At 37.4% G+C, this 22,595-nt stretch overlaps 1 protein-coding gene and 1 pseudogene across 4 annotated transcripts in view; both read right to left on the reverse strand.

The window, feature by feature from the left end:
• MRTFA (myocardin related transcription factor A) overlaps positions 1–22,595 on the reverse strand; it is a 119,017-nt gene that overhangs the window by 47,399 nt on the left and 49,023 nt on the right. Inside the window, exon 1 of one of the 3 annotated variants that reach the window (XM_081310494.1) lies at positions 21,327–21,779. The exons of the other annotated variants lie outside the window; for them this stretch is intronic. Coding sequence (XP_081166620.1) covers positions 21,327–21,531 — 205 coding nt within the window. The 5' untranslated portion in view covers positions 21,532–21,779. Of the gene's footprint in view, positions 1–21,326; positions 21,780–22,595 lie in introns of those variants that run through there. 3 annotated transcript variants of the gene reach the window in all.
• On the reverse strand, positions 1,813–2,873 carry LOC308658761 (phosphatidylinositol N-acetylglucosaminyltransferase subunit P-like; annotated as a pseudogene). Its single transcript has 2 exons — positions 2,696–2,873; positions 1,813–2,178 (listed from the first exon to the last, which is right to left on the reverse strand). The product of its transcript is annotated as a phosphatidylinositol N-acetylglucosaminyltransferase subunit P-like (transcript).

Consider the following 22,595-nt stretch of genomic DNA (forward strand, 5'->3'; position numbering starts at 1 on the left):
ACCCAGCAAACAGAAAGATTTCCAGGTGCATGCACTTCCTTATTGAATATTTTTTTAAATACTTTTTTTAGTCGCAGTTGGACACAATACCTTTATTTATTTGTTTGTTTTTATGTGATGCTGAGGATCAAACCCAGAGCCTCGCATGTGCTAGGTGAGCATTCTACCACTGATCCCAACCCCAGCCCCTCCTTATTGAATGTTTACAACGTGTGTATGGTGAGTGATGCGGCTGCTCGGAGAGCAGAAGATACTGGTTATTAAATTCTTCTCTTTTGTATCCAAAAATCGGAGCTATTTTCACCAAGCCTTGCATTCCTCTAGAACAGAAGATAGTGTGCCATTAATATACCTCTTTTCTTTCTCTTCCTCTTGACTCAGGGCCTTTTTCTGTTGGGGTGAAACAACCAAGCTAAATGACTCAAAGCACATCCGGCTAGCAGACTGAGAGGTGTTTCTCCTATTTCTACTTGGGCAACACCACCTAATGAAACAACTTAATAGGGATTTTTATTAAGTAAAAGAAGTCAATTATTTCTACTGCAAAAGTTAATGGAACCTAAAGGGAGGTTTAGGTTCCAGACATTACACAAGACAAAGGCAAAGCTGTTGTTCCATGACTGAGAAAATGTGCAAAGAGGGGGTAAGAAGATCCCACAGGCCAAAGGAAGTCCCCTTACATGATAGGCCTTCAATTATAGGGTCCCTGTAAGCACAGCTGAAAGGAATCTGCATCTACTGGGAATCACAGGGTCCTAACATTGGCCTTTTCCACAGAGTACTTTTAGGGAGGCCTCCAAGAATGAGAGAACCATAACTAGGCTCCTGCCTACATCCCAAATGCAGTACATTCAAAGTAGAACTTCTTTCTCCCAAAAACCTAACCCACGGCCCATCCTTCTCACCTCTTTAGGAATCATTACCCTTCCCAGTACTGATTTCAATGTCTGAGCAACTCTGACCTCCACCACCTCGCACTCCTCTCACCAAATTTATCCCAACACTCTTTCCCTTGCTGCAGTAGCTTAAGGGCTCTGTCCTTACTTGAGCCACATCTCCCATTCTACAGCATCCCAACTAGGACTATCCAGCTCCTCTTCCTCAAGCACCATGAACCTTCTGCTGCTTCTTTTATTCACTTCACGAGGGAATGCCCACTGCCTTCACCTAGCCTTCCCAGTTCACTCCGCACATGCAGAATTACTCTGGGCCTTCTGTGACTACTTTTAACTGTTATGAAAACTACAAAGTTCTGATTTTTAGTTTTCTTGTCCTTAAAATGGGGATAGTAATGGTACCATCCTCACAGAACTCCTCCCCTGCTCCCTACACCCCTTCCCCCCAGGACACTGCACAAGCCAGGCCAGTGTTCTACCACTGAGCGCAAAATATGAAAAAGTATTTTGCCTTATGTAATAGTTACCCCTAATCATCTCTCCTAATAGTTTATAAATTCCTAGAGGGCAAGAAATGTATCCTATTAATAGATGTCCCCCAGCACCTCAAATAAGGTTGCATTTAATAATTGCTTCTTAAATTAAACTGGATCTCAAAATGATGATACGTACAAAGAAATCTTACCAAGAGGTTATTATTATTTTATAAATTAATACAGCCCCCAGCCTAACCCATGTGTTTTAAACCACTTTTCTTATAACATCCCTATGGAGATGGGCAGTTTTGTTTGTTTATTTATTTTTTTGCAGTATTTTATTTATTCTATTAACAGTAAATATTTAAAACATTTACAACATTAATTGTGTTGTTCTTAAGAGAAGAACAACTTTCACCTTTTTTTACATCTCTATAATAAGAGAAAATAAATAATTATGGTCAAAATTATTCTGTCAAAAACTTATCATGCTTAATGTTAGTATCTTTACATGCAACTCAGTTTTTGGTGTAAAGTTCTTTGGCTGCAAGAAAGAACATTTGATTTACTTCACTAATAGGAATATTTCTTAATGCTGTGATGGCCTCTTCTTGGTAATTCTTCTGCTGTTGATTTTTAGCATAGTTATCTGTGATTGTATGAATGGAGTTGAGTGGAGAAGTACTCATCTTGTTAAGGAGGTGGACAGGAATTCGACTGCCCAATATTTTTGAGGCTAGTAGGTTAAGCCTGAGGAGTTTAGCCAAGATTCAGGAATAAAAGCCCACATAAGATAAAGGACAGGGCTGGGGATGTGGCTCAAGTGGTAGTGCGCTCGCCTGGCATGCGTGCGGCCCGGGTTCGGTCCTCAGCACCACATACAAAGATGTTGTGTCCGCCAAAAACTAAAAAATAAAGATTAAAATTTCTCTTTCTCTCTCCTCTCTCTCTCTATAAAAAAAAAAAAAAAAAAAAAAAAAAGATAAAGGACAAAGCCAAAATGGGGAGGCTGGGATTGTGGCTCAGCAGTAGAGCCCACCTAGCACGTGAGAGGCACTGGGTTCAATCCTCAGCACCACATAAAAAAATAAATAGGGGCTGGGATTGTGGCTCAGGGGTAGAGTGCTTGCCTGGCATGTCTGAGGCCCTGGGTTCGATCCTCAGCACCACATAAAAATAAATAAAGGTACTGTGTCCATCTACAACCAAAAAACAAATATTAAAAAAAAAAAGACAAGGCCATTTGACTTTTAAAAATAAATAAAGAGATAGATAGATGAAATAAAGGTATTGTGTCCGACTACAACTAAAAAAATATTTTAAAAAAAGCCAAAATGGGAGCTTAAGAACAAAATCTCTCTTTCTGGTAATGGTGACAGTGAATTTTCCACCATTTTCCCTGTGGCTTTGGACAATCTCAGCACCCACTTCTCTGCACAAACATGGACTGGGAAGCTGTACTGGGGGAGGAAGAGCAGGCATTGTTATCCCATCCTACAGGAAAGGAAAATGAGGCTCAGAGTGATTAAGTAATTGACCTAAGCTTATTCACTATTAAGAGTAGAATAGGATTTGAGCCCAAACATCCTGATTCCAGAACAAAAACTCCTCACTTTGCTTTACCAGGATCTTTTGAAAGCCCATTCTGCTAACATAACAGATCTGGAACAGGAGGACAAAGGGACTGACTGAGGAAAATGGGTGGTTCAAACCAGGATCATAGGAGTTCAGGTGATCAACTTCTGTCAAAAAAAATTTAAATTAATCTAGGAATTTTATTTCAAAATAAATTATAACTACAGCTCAGCAACAATAATTCTAGTAATAAAATACAAACAATAGTAGGAGTAAATGAATGTGTTACTGTGTATGAGGCTTTGTGTTAAATGACTGACATGCTTTTAAGTTATTTAATTTTAAAGAAGAGGGGAAGACTGAAGGGAGAGCTCAGTGGTAGAGCTCTTGCCAGCATGTGTCCTCGGTTCCATCCTCAGCTCTGGAAGGAAGGTTTGTGGGGAGCGAGGAGAGGAGCCTGTGAGGATAATATGATTACCATCTCCCTTTTATGGACGAGCAAACTAAAAATCAGACCTTTAAAGTTTTGCCTCACCAGTAGCTCGGGAGGCCGAGGCAGGAGGACTGTGAATTCAAAGCCTCAGCAATGGTGAAGCACTAAGCAACTCAGTGATGCCCTGTCTCAAGTGAAATACAACAAAGGGCTGGGGATGTGGCTCAATAGTTGAGTGCCCCTGAGTTCAATCCCTGGTAACTGCCCCCCCAATAAATAAATAAATAAACTAATAAATTTTGTCTCATATCACAAAGGTCAAAAGTGCTGGAATGGGATTTATATCCAAGTATAGATGTCATTAAAGTTGAGACTTAATCATATGTAGTGTGTTTTGTAGGAAAGAAAAGGGGAAGCCAACCAGGATAAAGGGAGAGGGATAAGAGGACTACAATCTATCATCTTTTATAATGTTTGTAAGGCCTGGCTTAAGGTAAGCTATTAGAAAATGGTTAAAAATAATAAATTAGCAGGCATGATGGCTCATGCCTGTTATCCCAGTGTTTGGGAGGCTAAAGCAGGAGGATCTCAAGTTCAAGCCCAGCCTCAGCAACTTAGTGAGGCCCTAAGCAACTAGTGAGACCCTGTCTCAAAAAAAATAAAATAAAATAAAAAATAAAAAGGGCTGGACATGTAGCTCAGTAGTTAAGCACTCCTGGGTTCAATTCCTGGTGCAAAAAACTAATAATTTGATTTCATGCAAATAATCCAATTCAATAAGCCTGAACAATAATTTATGAAAGCAATGGTTAGTACCTGAGAATAATTTTGAAAAATCAGTCAGTTGTCTTCCTAAGTAAATCATATATAGACAGGATCGTGAGGGCTACTGTGCAAACTTCTTGACTGAAAAACCTCTGACCTCATGAAAGTAATGAAGCCTATAAAAACTAACCTTTGTTTAATAAAATTTTCATCTCTAAAACTACAAAATTAAAGTCCATTTATCTGAAAATTCCATATGTCTCCCCTAAAAGTTAACTGCCAACTCTGCACTCATCTAAAATCTGACCAAGTTTCCCATTCAAAAAAGAGTGCTTACTCTGGGTCAGTATTATCTTGAGTACTACTACACTTGACTGTAGGTATATACCATCTTAAACATTGCACCACCACCCCTTGCTATCTCTAACAATGTACTTAAGGATATGAAAAAGGCAAAAGCAGTGAACTCTGGATTATGGAAGTCAACCTACACTTCATTGATTTATCTTCCAGGCTGTGTAGATTTCCAATGATCCTTCTAAGACTTTCATCTACAAAGAAACAGCATTTATGCAAATATTCCTTTTCCTTACTTATCTTACTTCCTCTTAATTCTAAACACTCTTGATAAAATGCCTTTACAGGTCCAGGTCTTATGAATTTTGGAAGAAATAATAACTTCTTTTCAATAAATTGTGAAAGTGACATGAGCCATGTGTACTGTGCTCACTGCAGAAGTCAACCCCAATCAGGAGTATATTTCAGTGACCATAAACTTAATGCTCATCCATCCTCACCAAGAAATATCTGAAACCACTTAAGATTTTTTCACAGACAATGCTAGTCCCAGGAGATTGAAGGCAGTAAGGATTTGACATAATCTATTTCACTGTACATCACTCTTTATAGAGTCTTCACCACTCCCCAAGTCAATAAAAACTAAACAAAAACAACTACTTGTGCACAAGCCTGAGTCTTTATACCATCACTGTTATTGAATTCCACAAATTTAATATATCATCTGTTTCTAAATGAGTCTCTGTGAACAGCCTATATATAGATGAACAGATGCCTTTAGAGTTGATGGATGGTGAAGTCCACTAAGCTGCCTGCCAGAAAAGACTTGGAGGAACAAGAAGCCATAAAGTGGGACATTTCAGGTTTTCCATGCCCCATGGAGATAATCAAGTTTTTCACCGGCCTACAATAATGGCAGCAATTGCTATTTGAATAATTGACTACTTGGAAAATCAAAGTATAATACATTTATCTAAAGTAGTAATTGTTAAAAATAACTTCAGATAGTACTTTCTTATTCTAAATTCTGGCCCTATAAATTCCCAAAGTTGGTTCTACTAATAATCGACATATTTTTCTCCTAACTTTCAGACACCAGTGCCCCCCCCAAAAAAGAAAATCCAAGTCAGCAATAGATACAACTACTTCCAGCTTCAAAATAAAAATTGTGTTTTACTGGGAAGATCAGAGAAGGAACAGGCTGAGTTTTAGCCTTAATTGGAGTTAAACATGCTGACAGAATGTTCATCTCTGTAGCAGTGAATCACACCTATTCTACTGGTGTATTTTACACTTTGGTTGATTCTATATGCCTGAAAAATCACTTAGTGGCATTCAAATTGTAAAAACATATCTATCACCTGTCACTCAGAACCCCAAGGTTATTCAGACTAGTTTCATTCTTAGGTTATTCTGCTGGGTTACTTTCCAGCATGGCTACAGACATAGGGATTTAAAGTTGGGAGGGGTAGAGTGTTCCCCATTCATTGTGTCAGACTGTGCCAGGTTCTAGATACACCTCTTGCCTCTATTCACATAAAGCTTTCAGTTCAGTGGGAAAACAGACATTGAAGGGTGACAACAATTACAAGTTGTGGTAAATATTTTACAGGAACAGAATAAAGTATATGATTGGGCTGGGATCATGGCTCAGTGGCAGAGTGCTTGCCTAGCATGTGTGAGGCACTGGGTTCAATTCTCAGCACCACATATAAATAAATAAAATAAAGGTCATTCAACAACTAAAATAAAAATTTTTTTAAAGAGAGAGTGAGAGAGGAGAGAGAGAGAGAGAGAATTTTTTAATATTTATTTTTTTTAGTTCTCGGCGGACACAACATCTTTGTTGGTATGTGGTGCTGAGGATCGAACCCGGGCCGCACGCATGCGAGGCGAGCGCGCTACCGCTTGAGCCACATCCCCAGCCCATAATTTTTTTTTTTAAAAAAAAGAATAAAGTATATGAGACAGGTCGAATCCTAGAATCCAGTTTTTCTCCTTTCATGTTTTGTGATGACTAAGTCTTCACAGTTCCTTTTTGCTGTCAACTATTTAAGATACTAAAACTCTTTGGAGAATATAGACTGTGGGAGAAACCACAGTGAGGAATTACAGCTCACAGTGCCACTTACTCCCTGTACTCTCAGATGCTTGACTGCTCTGGGCTCCTGTACCAGAGGATCCACAGGTCTACTTGCCTTGTATGCAGGCCGTATTCAATTTTTCCATAGTTCTTTATTCAAAGTTTCTCTTTTCTTCAGTATTCATTCAAGGAATAAGAGGGTCTGCTACATGCCAGACAGATATAGTTCTTGTCTTTAGTGAATTTAATTTCAGGAGGAAACAAACATCAAATAAGTACACATACTAACTAAGTAGTTAGAATATTCTCATAGTTTAATTCATGCACTCAAACATCTTTTTGTTGTTGTTGTTGTTTGTTTGTTTGTTTGTTTTCAGGGCTAGGGACCAAACTCAGGGTCCTGCATGTGTTAGGCAAGCATTTTGCCACTGAGCTAAATCCCCAACCCCTCAAATATTTTTCATATTGTGAAAAGGGCTGAGTGTGTTAGGGATGCATATTTGAAGAAAACATAGTTTTCATTCTCACAGAACTCAGGTCTAAGGGGAAAAAAGGGGTTCAAAATGAATTGCAATGTTATAAAGAAGATGTCTATAATAAACACTTTCACTCAAAAAGACAAAGAAAAATAAAACTTTGACTAGCACACACACCAAAAAATGGATTTGCTTTGTGACTAAGGGTTACTGGCAAATTTAAGTCTTATCTGGTATGTGTGCATATATACTAAAAAGAAATAGTTTCTTGAGGAAAAAAAAACATTTATATATCTTTTAGGTATTTTGAGAGCACAAAGGTGATACTACCCAATGGTGAATATCAGAAAGAAAAATAGGATCCTTCCTATATGGGGTAGGATGAGTGACCACACAAGCTGGGATTTAAAAATATTTTATACTCATGCTCAGTTTGTGCTGAAGTTTTAAGTAGTTTTGTGATATCCCCAAAAAGTAATTCTCCTCTAGGCCCCTACTTATTGTACATGCCCTGCTATGTTTGAATATGTCCTCCCAAAAGCTCATGTGTTGGAAATTTAAGCCCCAAATTCATACCTTAATGGTGACTGATGGTGGGGCTATTTGGGAAGTCATTAGGATTAGACAAGGTCATGAGGTTGGGCCCCCATGATGGAATTAGTGGCTCTATAAGAGGAAGAAAAAAACCCATGCTAGCACACTTGCTCTTTCTCGCTATGTTAAGACATGGCAAGAAGGCCCTCACCAAATACTGGCACCATGCTGTTGTGCTTCCCAGCTTCCAGAATCATGAGCCAAATTAACTTTGATTCTCTATAAATTACCTAGTTTATGGTATTTTGTTACAGCACCTGATAATGTGCTAAGACACTCTTAAAAAAATCTTTTCTTGGGCTGGGATTGTGGCTCAATGGTAAAGCGCTCACCTAGCATGTGCAAAGCTCTGGGTTGATCCTCAACACCACATATAAATGAATGAATGAATGAACGAATGAATGTATTGTGTCCAGCTACAATTAAAAAATTATATACATATGTGTGTATAAAATCTTTCCTGATATATCCTATCAAGATATAAAAGTAAACAGATATTTCTGTGTTCCTTTACTCAGTTCTATTGCAAATTTTGCTCTCTAGATCCCCTGTCCTACAGTATCCCACTGAACTGGTTTCCATTCTTACTTCCCTAATCCACATTTCAGATTTCTGGACTAGAATGCTCAACCTATAAAGTTCAGGAATATTTCAAAATTAAAATAAAAAAGAATCAAAGATATAACATACTTCTTATAGTCCCAACCATTTCAGATAAAGGATATTTAACCTACATATGATTTTTTTAAGCTTTCTAAACACAAAGTTATTCTAGTCCTTTTCATGATTAATTTTCTTCCTTCAGCTTGAGAAACCAGCTTGACTGGGTTGGCACAGTACTCACTAAACCACATATTTCTGGCTTGTTTTTAAATATAATAACAGCACTTAAAGGCCCTGTGTATTCTGATTAGCCCTATTCTCAACCAGAAAGGGTTTACTTTAAATTCAAACATGACTTCTGGGGAAAGGGGCAAGCACTGCATACTGGGTTGGGTATTTGGATATTTTAAAAGTTCCAAGTGAATGTAATACACTTACAAAATTGTCCTTTAAAAGGAAACCAAAGGACATCAGATAAAGAATCAGAAGACATGGATTCTAGTCCTCTGTTGTTACCTAATCAAGTCACTTAATTTCTTTTACCCTCAATTTTCTCACTACAATACAACTTTGAAAACTGATCCCTACCCACTGAAATGCAAAACAAACAAACAAACAACAAAAAAAAACCCAATGTTCATGAAAAGTGCTTTGTAAAAATATAAGATTAGAAATGTTTCATTGAGACTTTAACATCAGAGAGATTTTCTCCAAAGCAGGAGTAAAAGAGCTGCTAGTCATCTGGTACCATGCCTCCAAGGAAGTAACTTTATTCTGCAAAGCAAAAGGGCCTTCCTTATATCAAAACGTGTGTGTGTGTGTGTGTGTGTGTGTGTGTGTGTGTGTGTGTTTGTTGCTGGGGATTAAACCCAGGGCCTTTTGCATAAGAGACAAGCACTCTACCAACTGAATTATATCCCAAGCCTCTTAAAACATCCTAATTTAAAATCATATCCCAAGTTGTTCTTGGTGGAGCAGGAGAAAAAAAAGAGGGGGAAAGAGAAAGGAAAAGGACACTGTTATTCTTTGGAAGGCAGCTGAGAACACATAGGGAAGCTCTCTGTTCTCAGATTCTAGGCACCTGGTAAATCTAAAAAGCAAAGCCCAGAGAAGGGTAGAAGAATCAGCATTGTTCACTGTTGAAATTGAATGTACAGTGTGTGCTCTAAGAATGCTTCTAAAATTCTAAGCTATCAATACAGAAGTAGTGGTTAAAGGACCAAGAAAAGTCTATTTATCTTTTGCCAGAGAAAGGAGGAGCTGCTGAATTTCAGATCCAAAATTAAGACAAAAAGGAGATGTGGCTTAGTGGCTAAGGACCACTGGGTTCAATCCCCAATACCAAAAAAATTAAAATTCAATTAAATTAAAATTTAAAAATAAAAATAAAAATCATATGCCTAATTGCAATGGGATTTCTTGGACTGGATCATTAAAGAGAAAAGGGGCAGTAGTGGGGAAAATGAATAAAGTCCAAATAAAATTTGGAGTTTACTTAATATTAACGTGCCAATGTTAATCTCTTAGTTTTGACAGATGTACCATAGTTATATAAGATGCTACCATTAGAGACAAGTGGGTGAAGTGTCACAAATCACTTTGTAATTTGAATTTATTAGAAGGCCCATTATTATTTGGGAACTCCCTGCACCATTGTGTAAAACTAAAATTATTCTAAAATAAAAAGCTTACTTTAAAATCCATGAATTTAACACTTCTTTCAGAAAGACTTATGAATCAATTACTAAAACATTTCAAGGTATAGGTTTTCAAACTGAAATGCTGCCACCTCTTGGACAGAAAGAAATTTCTGATTCCATAAGTGATCAATTATGAAGAACAAATAATAATGGGCCTTCTTTTTTTTAATATTTATTTATTATTATTATTTTTTTTAGTTTTCGGCAGGCACAACATCTTTGTTGGTATGTGGTGCTGAGGATCGAACCCGGGCCGCACACATGCCAGGCGAGCGCGCTACCGCTTGAGCCACATCCCCAGCCCAATAATGGGCCTTCTAATAAACTCAAATTACAAAGTGATTTGTGACATAAGCCAGTAACAACTATACACAATGTAACATAAAGACAACACTAAAGAAGAATCTCTAAGTTTGTTTAAAAACCACTTATTGCGTCCAGGACCAGATGGATTCACAGACGAGTTCTACAAGACCTTTAAAGAACTAATATCAGAACTCTTCAATTTATTTCAGGAAATAGAAAAAGAGGGAGTGCTTCCAAACTCATTCTATGAGGCCAGTATCACCCTGATTCCAAAGCCAGGCAAAGACACATCAAAGAAAGAAAACTTCAGACCAATATCTGTAATGAATGTAGATGCAAAAATTCTCAATAAAATTCTGGCAAATCGAATACAAAAACATATCAAAAAGATAGTGCACCACAATCAAGTGGGGTTCATCCGAAGGATTGTTTCAACATACAAAAATCAATAAATGTAATTCATCATATCAACAGACTTAAAGATAAGAACCATATGATCATCTCAATTGATGCAGAAAAAGCATTCGACAAAATATAGCACCCCTGTATTTGAACACTTTCTAGTGTTCAAAACACTAGAAAAACTACAGAAAACAGGAATATATCTCAACACTGTAAAAGCTATCCATGCTAAGCCCCCAGGCCAATATCATTCTAAATAGAGAAAAATTGAAAGCATTCCCTCTAAAAACTGGAACAAGACAGGGATGCCCTCTTTCACCACTTCTATTTAACATAGTTCTTGACACACTAGCCAGAGCAATTAGACAGATGAAAGAAATTAAAGGGATACGGATAGGAAAAGAAGAACTCAAATTAGCATTATTTGCTGATGGTATGATTCTATACCTAGAAGACCCAAATAATTCCACCAGAAAACTTCTTGAACTAGTAAATAAATTCGGCAAAGTAGCAGGATACAAAATCAACACCCATAAATCAAAGGCATTTTTGTATATCAGTGACAAATCCTCTGAAAGGGAAACAAGGGAAATCTACCCCCATTTACAATAGCCTCAAAAAAAAAAAAAAAAACTTGGGAATCAACTAGAGAGATGAAAGACCTCTACAAAAAAACAACAGAACTCTGAAGAAAGAAATTTAAAAAGACCTTAGATGAAAAGATCTATCTTGTTCTTGGATAGGCAGAATTAATATTGTCAAAATGACCATACTACCAAAAGCACTATACAGATTTAATGCAATTCCAATCAAAATCCCAATGACATCTCATAGACATAGAAAAAGAAGTCATGAAATTCATATGGAAAAATAAGAGACCCAGAATAGCTAAAGCAATCCTTAGCAAGAAGAATGAAGCAGGTGGCATCACTATACCAGACTTTATACTACAGAGCAAAAGGCACACTCATACATTGCTGGTGGGACTGCAAATGGGAGCAGCCAATATGGAATGGAGACTCCTTGGAAAACTGGGAAAACTGGGAATGGAATCACCTTTTGATCCAGGAATCCTACTCGTCAGGTCTATACCCAAAGGACTTAAAAATAGCATACTACAGGAACACAGCCACATCAATGTTTACAGCAGTACAATTCACAACAGCTAAACTGTGGGACCAACCTAGATGCCCTTCAGTAGATGAATGAATAAAGAAAATGTGATATATATACAAATGGAATATTACTCAGTAATAAAAGAGAATAAAATCATGGCATTTGCAGGTAAATGAATGGAGCTGGAAAAGATAATGCTAAGTGAAGTTAGCCAATCCCCCTAAAAAAACAAATGCTGAATGTTTTCTCTGATATAAGGAAGCTGATTCATAGTGGAGTTGGGAGCAGGAGCATTAGACGAAATCTAGATAGGGAAAAGGAAAGGGAGGGGAAGAGAGGGGGGAAAGGGGATAAAAAAGATGGTGGAATGAGATGGACATCCTTACCCTAATTACATATATGAAGACACGAATGGTGTGAATATATTTGTATACAACCAGAGATATGAAAAATTGTGCTCTATATGTGTAATATGAATTGTAATGCATCCTGCTGTCATATTTAACAAATTAGAATTAAAAAAACACATATTGCACAAACTATTGAGATTTCAAATTTGTTTTATTGATGTTCTTTCAAACATTTCACAATCCCATAAATTTCTCTTCCATCTCTACATACAGTATGTAAACATGAGTTGAATTTGTTTTTCAAATAATCTGTTTTAGAAACCAGAAATAATACCAAAAAAATGATAAGTATCCTCTATTTAATCTGATACTGTCAGGAAGAAAAGGCAGAGCTCTAGATGAAATACCTTCTTGATCGGTTAACCTGGACTACTTATTCATCTAGTCTGGTAATTTATAAAGGATCAACTTATGAAAACCTAACTTAAGCTATTCAAATATGCAAAATAAAAGGTCTCTGTATTGTGCAATAACATTTATAAAATGGCATGAACGTGTTATCTTAGTTTCCACCACAAAACTATATGCAAGATGCTATTATCATTTCATAGACAAGAAATGGGAAAGAAGTCTAGAAAGATGCAAAGAATTTCATAGGCCTACTTCCCATATGGCTCTCAATGCAGGACATCTACTAGAAAGATTAGGCAAATTGTCCAAGGTGACCAAGTGAATAAAGGACAGAGCAGAAACAGGAGCCCAGCTCTGTCTGAATCTAGTACCAGTGCCCTTGAGTACTGTTATATGTACCACATCTCTTCTTTCATAAGATCCAGCAGTTGTCTATGTTTTAAAACAACACAACATGATACTTAACAGTGCTACCCATATAATGTGGCTGGAAAGAAATAATCTATATACTTACTAACCAGGGAGAAATACAGATAATTGCATTGATTAGTACAAAATATGTATTATATATATATTAGAACTCTAGAATCTGAAAAGGCTACTTATAATCAAATTCCAAAGGAAACAGAGACTCTAATATGACAACAGTGGCCACATCTAACGGGACAGAAGTCTAGAAAGATTCAAAGAACTTCACAGGCCTACTTCCCATTTGGCTCTCAATGCAGGTACATCTACTCTATAAAGGCAGGAAGTACTTGCTTCAGAAGTCCTGCACTGGTACTAGAGATATTCTCAGTTGGCTGGTTCATTCATTCCATCTATGCCAGGAACCATGCTAGGTGATAAACCAGTAACATGGACAGGTGAGGTCTCTGCCTTTGTAGAGCATATGTTCTGGGGGTGGGAAGACATAATATCAAGTTATATACATTTTAACTTCAGCTGGTACATTAGTGAAGAAAAGTATAGTGGAATAAGAGAATGGAGTGACTGAGGCATGGTAATCTTAGGTAGAGTACAAAGAGGTCATAGCAAGTGCAAAGGTGCTGTGAAAAGGTTTGTCTCGAGAATAAAAACATAAACAATATTTAAGAAATGAAGGATCCAGGGCTGGGGATGTGGCTGAAGCGGTAGCGGGCTCGCCTGGCATGCGTGCGGCCCGGGTTCGATCCTCAGCACCACATACAGACAAAGATGTTGCGTCCGCCAAAAACTAAAAAAAAAAAAAAAAACATTAAAATTCTCTCTCTCCCTCCCTCTCTCTCACTCTTTCTTTAAAAAAAAAAAAAAAAGAAATGAAGGATCCAATATGTTTATCCTTTGCCATCACACTGCTAGAGTCACAGCAAAAATATTAATAATTATATAAATAGGAAGTCAGTGAAACTCTTCATCATATCACCAAAAAAAAATCTGGGGTTGACCATTTCATTCTGGGTACTCATCTCCCTCTTTTTTGGCGGGGTACCAGGGATTGAACTCAGGGGCACTCGACCACTGAGCCAGCCCTACTTTGTATTTTATTTAGAGACAGGGTCTCACTAAGTTGCTTAGCGCCTTGCTTTTGCTGAGGCTAGCACTGAACTCACGATCCTGCCTAGAGTCCTGAGCGGCTGGGATTACAGGCGTGCATCGCTGAGCCCAGCTCTCATCTCCCTCTTGATGTAACCTTCTCTACTGTGGCAGACTGATGACAAACTACTAAGTACTTCAGCATTACCAGAGGCTCTTTCCCACAGATCTCAGGAGGTGATGTTCAAGCACCTCTATCAAAGGAGCTGGACACTATGGCATGCACCTGTAGTGCCAGCTACTTGGGAGGCTGACAGGGGAGGATAACTTAAGCCCAGGAGTTTAAGGCCATCCTAGGTAACATATCAAGACCCATCTCTTAGGAAAAAACTGAACTCTTATCACATAAGACCTGATCATAGAGTGTCCTTGCACTAGATGCCAGAATGGCACAGAAATAAACTGGGAATGTGCTTCCTTTAGCATATTCAGAGAAGGCCATCTGAATAATACCTTCCAAAGTTAAAAAAATACCAGGAATGGCATTTTTCTTGTGGCATTAATTCTACTCAGAAAATATGGGCAGTCTGGAATCTCATTTGCTAATCCCTACTGGCATGCCTGGCTATCATTTTGCATCCAACTTTGTTGAGGGTAGGAGACAGGTGAGCAAACCTGGAACCAGGAGGTCATTCCAAGGCAAGCCAGAAGAGACAAAAAATTATTTTTCCTTAAAGCTAGATTGGCATATTTCTGTTATCTATATTTTTTAATAGGGACTTGAAAAATTCAGAGCATGGTAGAATAATGGTGACAAATCATGAGGAAGGCCTGCAACCTAATAAAAATTTTATAAATATTTAGAAAGTTAGTTTCTTCTATTAAAATATTTCAAGACCTCTTATGTTGCTTCTTGTTTTTTTTTTTATTGGTTGTTCACAACATTACAAAGCTCTTGACATATCATATTTCACACATTAGATTGAAGTGGGTTATGAACTCCCAATTTTACCCCAAATGCCGATTGCAGAATCACGTCGGTTACACATCCACAATTTTACATAATGCCCTATTAGTAATTGTTGTATTCTGCTACCTTTCCTATCGCTTCTTGTTATTTTTAAAGTTAATTTTCAGTGTTTGTAGTAATTAATGGCATTTCATTTAAATGACATTTTGGGGAAAATAAAGAGTAAGTTCTGGTTAAAATAATTGTTTAAGTTCTCTAGGGGTGTTTAAGTTTAAATAAAAAATAATTTCTTACCCTTCAATCCTAGGTGATGCAAAATTTTGACTGACTCAAAAAAAGTAAAGATTTTTAAATTAATTTTAAGTAAAGGCTACAGCAAAATTTTTCTCCACTGCATAAGAATGAAATCCATAAAGTTAGGGCTGGGAATACAGCTCAGTTGGTAGAGTGCTTGCCTGGCATGCATGAGCACTGGGTTCAATCCCCAGTGCCAAAATGATAATAATAAGATCCATAAAACTAAACTCCTTGCAGTTTGTGAACATGAACGCTATGAGACTAGCAGCAAAACTTGCTGGAAAGAGTTAACATTCTCAAGATCAAATACATAAAAAAGAAGCCAGGAGCTCCTTTAACTGTAGGAGGTCTGCACTCCCCATCCCGCAAGATTAGTAAAGACATCTCAAAAAACAAAGATATGTGTAATGCACGGGAGTTCATTTTCTTTTTACAAACTGTTTTTACAAACTGCAACTTTGTATTTCCTGAAGTATGTGTGGTTGAATTTGCAAATGGTACATTTCATTACTGCAGGTTTTGCACAAAATTTTACGAAACAAACCTGCATTAGGTTAAAGCAGAACTGAAATCTATGTTTTTTCTTGCCACGTTAGGAATGATTTCCTCTTTCCTACCACAGAATCCTTCCTTGTATTTAGGTATCTGGCTCCTTAAGCACACAACATAGTTAATGGGGACATTTCAGCCTAATAGCTAAAGCAGAATGCAAAGTGATCAAATAGTCACTACATACCACAATTTTCTACCACGATTATGAATAATGCAGAGAACTGCTACATATATCAGCAGACTGCTGTTTTATTTTTTTTAACTCATTTGGCACATAATATTTTTATGTTTTTATGAGGTACAATAAGATGTTTTGACTGATATACACTGGGTAAATTATCCATCACCTTAATTATTTCTTTATGGTGAATACATTCAAAGTTCTCTCCTCTATCTGGAAACAGGTGATGCATTATTGTCAAGTACACTTATCCAGAATGCTTCTTTTCTAAATGTCTCTGATGGAAGCTTCCTGTACTTTCCCTTCTGCATTTTCAAGTCATTCCAGTATTAATACTCTCCCTCAGAACCTCATCCTAGTGGTTTTAGAAAAATGATTAAGACTTGTGTGACACAATGTGTGATCCACAATATGCAAGACCCCTCTTTCTATGGCTTTTTGCTTCTCCTGGGTATGAAGACAGCTAGAACTACAGCAACAGCTGGGGATCATTAAATGGACAGAAATAGCTTAGGAGACTCCAATGGTGTGAGTGGGGAGAGGAGAGGCTGAGTATCAGATTTAAAAAAAAAATCAAAAGGGCAACAGGAAAGTGGGGGTGAAGTGTAAGGAGTATATTACACTAAATTTCCTTTATACAGCTAAGAGGGTGCATGGAGCAAGTTAGACTGCAGCCTAACTTGCTTCCCACCTATTCTTAAATGGGTGGCTTAGTCAAACTTGAGAATGTGAGCTGAATGAAGATAGGCTTCAGTGGAAAGGGAGGGGAGTTGTGGAATCCCAAAGACTAACTAACCCCAAGTCATCCCCAGTCTGGAGGAATCACTCAGAGGAGTTGAATCAGTTCTGGAGCTTTATTAACAATAAAAAGCAACTCCAAGATGAGGTAGGAGCAAGCACTGTGAGAATATATGCCAATCCTTAAGTGGACTCAAGAGACTAGCCCAGTCCCAAGGCATCCCCTCAACTGGGGAGGACCAAATGATACATGAAAGCAGGCTCTTGGGGGCTGTTCTTGCCAGGGCACAGCCATGCTTTCCCTGCACTAGCTTTTGAACCTGGCAGGCTTCTGAAGGTTGATGCAGGAATGTGCCATCTGCCTGGCCCACTGCCGGAGTATATTCAGCACATACCTGAATGCCCTAGAGGAGCTTTATTCAGATCACCCCAAGGGACTGGGCTTTGCATATCCTGATCTACGCCTTTAAGTATGATTACTCCCAGGATCCTTGGGTGCCTTCTTCATCCCTACACTTGCTAGGCTGTCTACTCAATAGTGTCAAGTCCTCCCTCACCAAGGCATTTCTTATAATCTTACAGGACTAGTTTCAGATGGTTCCCCACCTTCAAGCCTGAACAGGAAATGATTCGATTGCAGATATTATGACTGCAACTCTCTTTGGCAATAGTATTTTGTAACTGTGAGACTGCATGAACCTCAGCTGGACATTTTATTTAATGAATCTAATAATTTACTAGAGAAAGCTCCAAGCTTATGGTTGGTTTCAACAAAAAGCAACTACCATACTACCCTCTCTTCTAGAACAGCTTGCTTCTTTTCTAACTACAAATCTGGCAGGAGAATATAACCATATGAATTTCCAAACTGTAACAATTTTGTCTAAATAACTATTTTTTAACCTGGTTTTCTATAAGAAGCCCAAATACCTCACTATAACTGACTGATTCTGAATATTTGAAATTAGTATAAAAAAGGGTAGAGGATACACAAAAATAAATCCACTAGACAAAAGACTAAAAAAAAAAAGAGTTTACACTTATATATCACATATAGTACATTCTGAGGCTAAATAACATCAAAAGTGAGGATACATGTTAACTAAACTATCATGACTATAACCAGTACATTTTTAAGTTGAATAACATCAAAGGTGGGCTAGGGATATAAGTGCTTGCCTCACATGCACAAGACCCTGGGTTCAATCCCCAGCACCACAAAAAACAAACAAAAAAACATCAAAGGTGAGGATACATGTTAACTAAACTATTGTGACTATAATCACTTCTCGGGGTATGTAGCCTCTTAGATGAGTATATCAGCATCATTTTTATTTCTCATCAACCTTTAACAGAGTGCAATCTTAAAATTTAAAAATTAATGTCATAAAAATTTTAAATTAATCATTTATTATGTGCATGCTTTGGTTCCAGGCACAAAACAGGCACTGAGCAGGAAAATAACACTATACATTTACATAATACTTTACAAAGCTGCTTTCTCATACATATGAGATCATTTGGCCCTAGAGTTAGTTCAGTGAACGTTATACCCAGTTCAGGAACTGGTTTGCCAAGCTTAGAGCAACTTGGCCAAGCTCACCACTGGCAAGATCAAACTAAGAACTTCAGACCTTGACTATCTGCTCAGTGCTAGATACTAGCTGCCTACCATAAAAAGGCTTTTGTCCTCAAGGAATTAATCTCTGATGTTTAATATCTTGGCTAGTACTTCTCAGCTATAGTAAGAATCTCTTTCCTGGTCCAACATCAGTCTAAATCTAACTCAAGATAACTTTATAAAAATAGCATTTATTAATATCACTGGACAATCAACAGATGTGATTTCTTTCTGAAGGCTAGAATTATTTATATAAAACTGAATTGGGAGAGTACTCCAAATCTGTCACTTTGGAATAAACATCACAATTGGCTTGTGGACACAATACTGCCCTCTAGTGTCAGGAAGAACAGTAACCATCAACAATCTCAGTAGACTAATAGCTAGTTCACACAACCCATCCATTATGCATTAAAAGACTCTGCTATGCATTGTTAAGAGAAAGAAAAGATTGAAACTATCACACACATTTAAAAATAACTATGAAACCCCCTTACGGAATTTATAAATATAGTGGATGAGATAAAAAATGTAAAACAAATGAATGTAATCAGTGAGCATTATAAGAGCTTTGAGAGTTTTCAGATAATAAATTACTAGAGTACAAAAGGATTAGGTAAGCTTCATGGGGGCAGCAGCATTAAGCAATCTTTGAAGCACTTCATAAACTACAGATGAATAGCAAGAGCCAAGGCCTGGAAATGGGAGATACCCAAAGGTTAAGAACATAGCCGACACTCTCCTATTTAGCTGGAGCATTCAGCGGTGAAGGGGAGTAATGAAAGAAGGCTCACTGGGGCTGGAGTATTAGCTCAGAGATAGAACACTTGCCTAGCACGTGTGAGGCCTTGGGTTCGATCCTAAGCACCACATTAAAATAATTAATTAATTAATTAATTAATGATATTGTGTCCAACTACACCTAAAAAATAAATATTTTTTTTAAAAGAAGGCTCACTAAGGTCTAGAACTGTGATGTCCAACACAGCAGCCACTAGCCACATCTAATATTTAAATTTAACTAAAATCAAATAAAAAATTCAGTTTCTCATGTGTTAGTCATATTTCAAGTCTCAACAGCCACATTTGGCTAGTGGCTACCATAATGGATAATACAGGTGGGAACTGGACAGTACTGTACCTAAAGGTGGTACAAAACCACAAAGACACCAATCTTTCATGACTGCTCACTCATCCTACTGGAGATAAAAAAAAAAAAAAAAAATCAGGCAGAATGGATCCATGTCAAAGTTTGGTAATAAAGAAAATAAGGATTGGGGGTGCAGCTCAGTGGTAGAGCACTTGTCTAGCATGCACAAAGTGCTTCATTCCATCCCCTACAAAATAAAATCAATGAATAAGAGAAGGAAGAGAAAAACTATGAAAGAAGAAAAAGACTGTTGTTAGAAATTTATCTATAATAATAAAATATAAGAGTAAGAAGAATCATTTTCAGTGATTATCTTTATATATTTCACGGAAGAATTCTCTGTTCCTCAAATACCTGTTTCTGCCCAAAAGAAGTAATATGGGATATCCTTTATACTTTTGCTACCTGGTGCACAATCCATTTCTTCTATGAAACTTTCAAAATGACAGTGATTTTTTTAAAATAATGTGTATATTTACTTATAGAAGACATAATTTGAGTCATCTCAAGATTTAGCAAACATACAAAATTCTAAAAATGAGGTTCTAAGCACACTATCAAAATTTAAATTCTGTTGCTTAAGGTAATTATTCTGATCCTATTCATGATAAGACTGCATTTATATTTCCTATACAGTTTTACAGCTAATGCAAAAATATCTTTCTGGATTATAAAAATCAAAGGTAGCTGCCCAAAGATGTAAATTCTGAGCCATATATTCTCTCTGCTTCTCCAACAATGTGCCCTCTAATGGGGCCGTTGTGTTTCTTTCACGTTATTTTAGAACACTTCCAGATATTAAGAGAAATCAATCGCCTCTGAATCAGGTCTGAAAACTATTCTCTCAGTAAACGGCACTGATGATCACTCATTTTCTTTTCCAGCTCCACATGCTCAATGTTTAAGTTTTTAGAAAAGTAGAATTTATGCAATCAATATAAAGACTGTAGATAAATTATGTTATGAATGTTAGGGTTTCCAAGCTAGGACAATAAAATATTGACAATTCTTTCCATTCATATTTGATAGCATTTGGATAAAGTACCCACCTTCATTTTTTTTAACATCCCAGAATGTTTCTCAAAACATTCAAAAAAATTTGAATTTTTCTCAAATTTAACACTGAACTTTTCTGCAGAACTCAAATGTGTCCATTTCACTCCCAAAGAATATCTTTTCAAGCAGTTTCAGAACATGAAAGAAGGATATTTATGAAGAAAAATTACTTCAAGATTGATATGGCCAATGTAAATTGTCCACACTAATCAAAACTGATGCACTACAAGTAAAAAGCTTTCCAGGAGTAGTTTTATTTTAAATTATGATGATTTAGAGTTATGAGACCTTATCTACTCACTTTCAGTATTTAAGAGACAGAAGAAACTGAGTCATCACCAATATCTGCCTATTTATTTGTATAGTAGCCATTGCCAGAGTGTTTTATTGATAAAATACTGCATTTGACCCACATAAAGAGGGAAAAATCCCACTTTACTAGAGATAAGTTTTTTCTTCCCTTTTTCCACGGTGTTAAGCTTGGCTATATCAGCTGTGCATGGGAAGAAGGAAAGGAGTGACACAATGAAATATCTTAATTAACTACTGCCCTATCAGGTCACAAAATGCACCCTACAGTACTATGTCCAGTTATCTATCTGTTGGGCATTCAATAATCTTTAAACTTTGGGAGGAAAAAAATCCAAAGTCAAGGCTTGGGTGGCTACAGAGAAATAGGAAGATGATAAAGGACAGTAAAGGACAGCAGGAAGTTTAGGAGGAAACAAAAGCATGCAAATCACGAAAGGAGAAACCCTCTAACCTTCCCGCAAACTGTGAGAAGGGGCAAGGCACACTGCTGAGCAGCTGTCCTTCCTGGGCTTCAGGACAATCCATGAGAGGGGCAAAAACCTGCAGGTGGGCTGATGAATCTTGGTCTTCTCCAACATGCTGGAAGAGATATGAGACTCCAGAGGCCAACGCTGCAAGAAGCCAGTCTTCCTTTCCTCACTCCTTAGAGAGGACATTTATTATTTCCTGATTAGCACTGCTCTTTGGGTTAAAGTATGCACTTCATTTCTGCAGTTGCAAGAACAGCTAGATCTTGAGTTTACTCAGGGAGTGGAGCATTAAAAGCAGATAGCAGAAGGTCAGAATCAGTACATCTCCTGACAAAACATTTCTTCCTGTCAGCACTGGGCCTCCACACAGACACCTCTCTCCTCTACCCAAATGCTAAAAAGCAGAACGGGAATGATTTCAATGTGAAGAGCTGGAAGAGGAGAGGGTTCCCTCAGAGAAAATACTCGTAGCAACCAACCAACCTCACTCACCCAAAATAGTAAACAGTTGGTTTCTCTGCTCAGAACCAAAACGCTTCTGCCAGACAAGCAGTAAGTATCACATGACTAGGTTCCCTGTTCTTCCCACTGCCTCCCTTCCTTCTTCTGCTAAGCCTGTATCAAAGTTTTAACAAGGAGCTAAATTTCAGCACTATCTTATTTTACTTAACATTTGTGTTTTAAATGCTTACAGACAAAAGATACCAAACTGGTAGGGAGAGACCTCAGAAAGAATTGATTTTGAAAAAAGCCCTATCAGAGCACTGAAATAGGAATCATAAACATGGTTAACTGGCAAACTGCTCAATGAATGAACAAACAAATGAACACTTCTTAGCAACTTGCAAACACTTGTTAATAAAATCTCTAAAATATGTAGCTCAGTACATATTTGACCTTTTTGTTTCAAAAGCAAATGAAGACTCTAAGATGCTGGCTAGTGTCAGGGACAGTGTATTAAGACAAAAATGGCAGCCTAGAAAAAAGTTGAGATTCATACCCTTATCTTGTTAACCTTTGATTTTACTCCTTGGATGTCACAGTTCCATCATTCAAACCATTGGGAAGGCAATCAGGACAAATCCACCAGCAGACTGAATTTAAAGATCTACCCAGCTGATTATAAAAACAGCTGCCACCATGACACTCACAGGCATTCTCCTAAAAGGAGAACCAGATATTAAGGCTGGTGGCACAGTTGCAGCCAGATGTGTCTCCCTATTCTTCTCCCTAAGAGGAATACATTGCAG

The sequence above is a fragment of the Spermophilus citellus genome (assembly GCF_964194105.1).
Source record: "Spermophilus citellus genome assembly, chromosome: 10".
Taxonomy (NCBI): domain Eukaryota; kingdom Metazoa; phylum Chordata; class Mammalia; order Rodentia; family Sciuridae; genus Spermophilus; species Spermophilus citellus.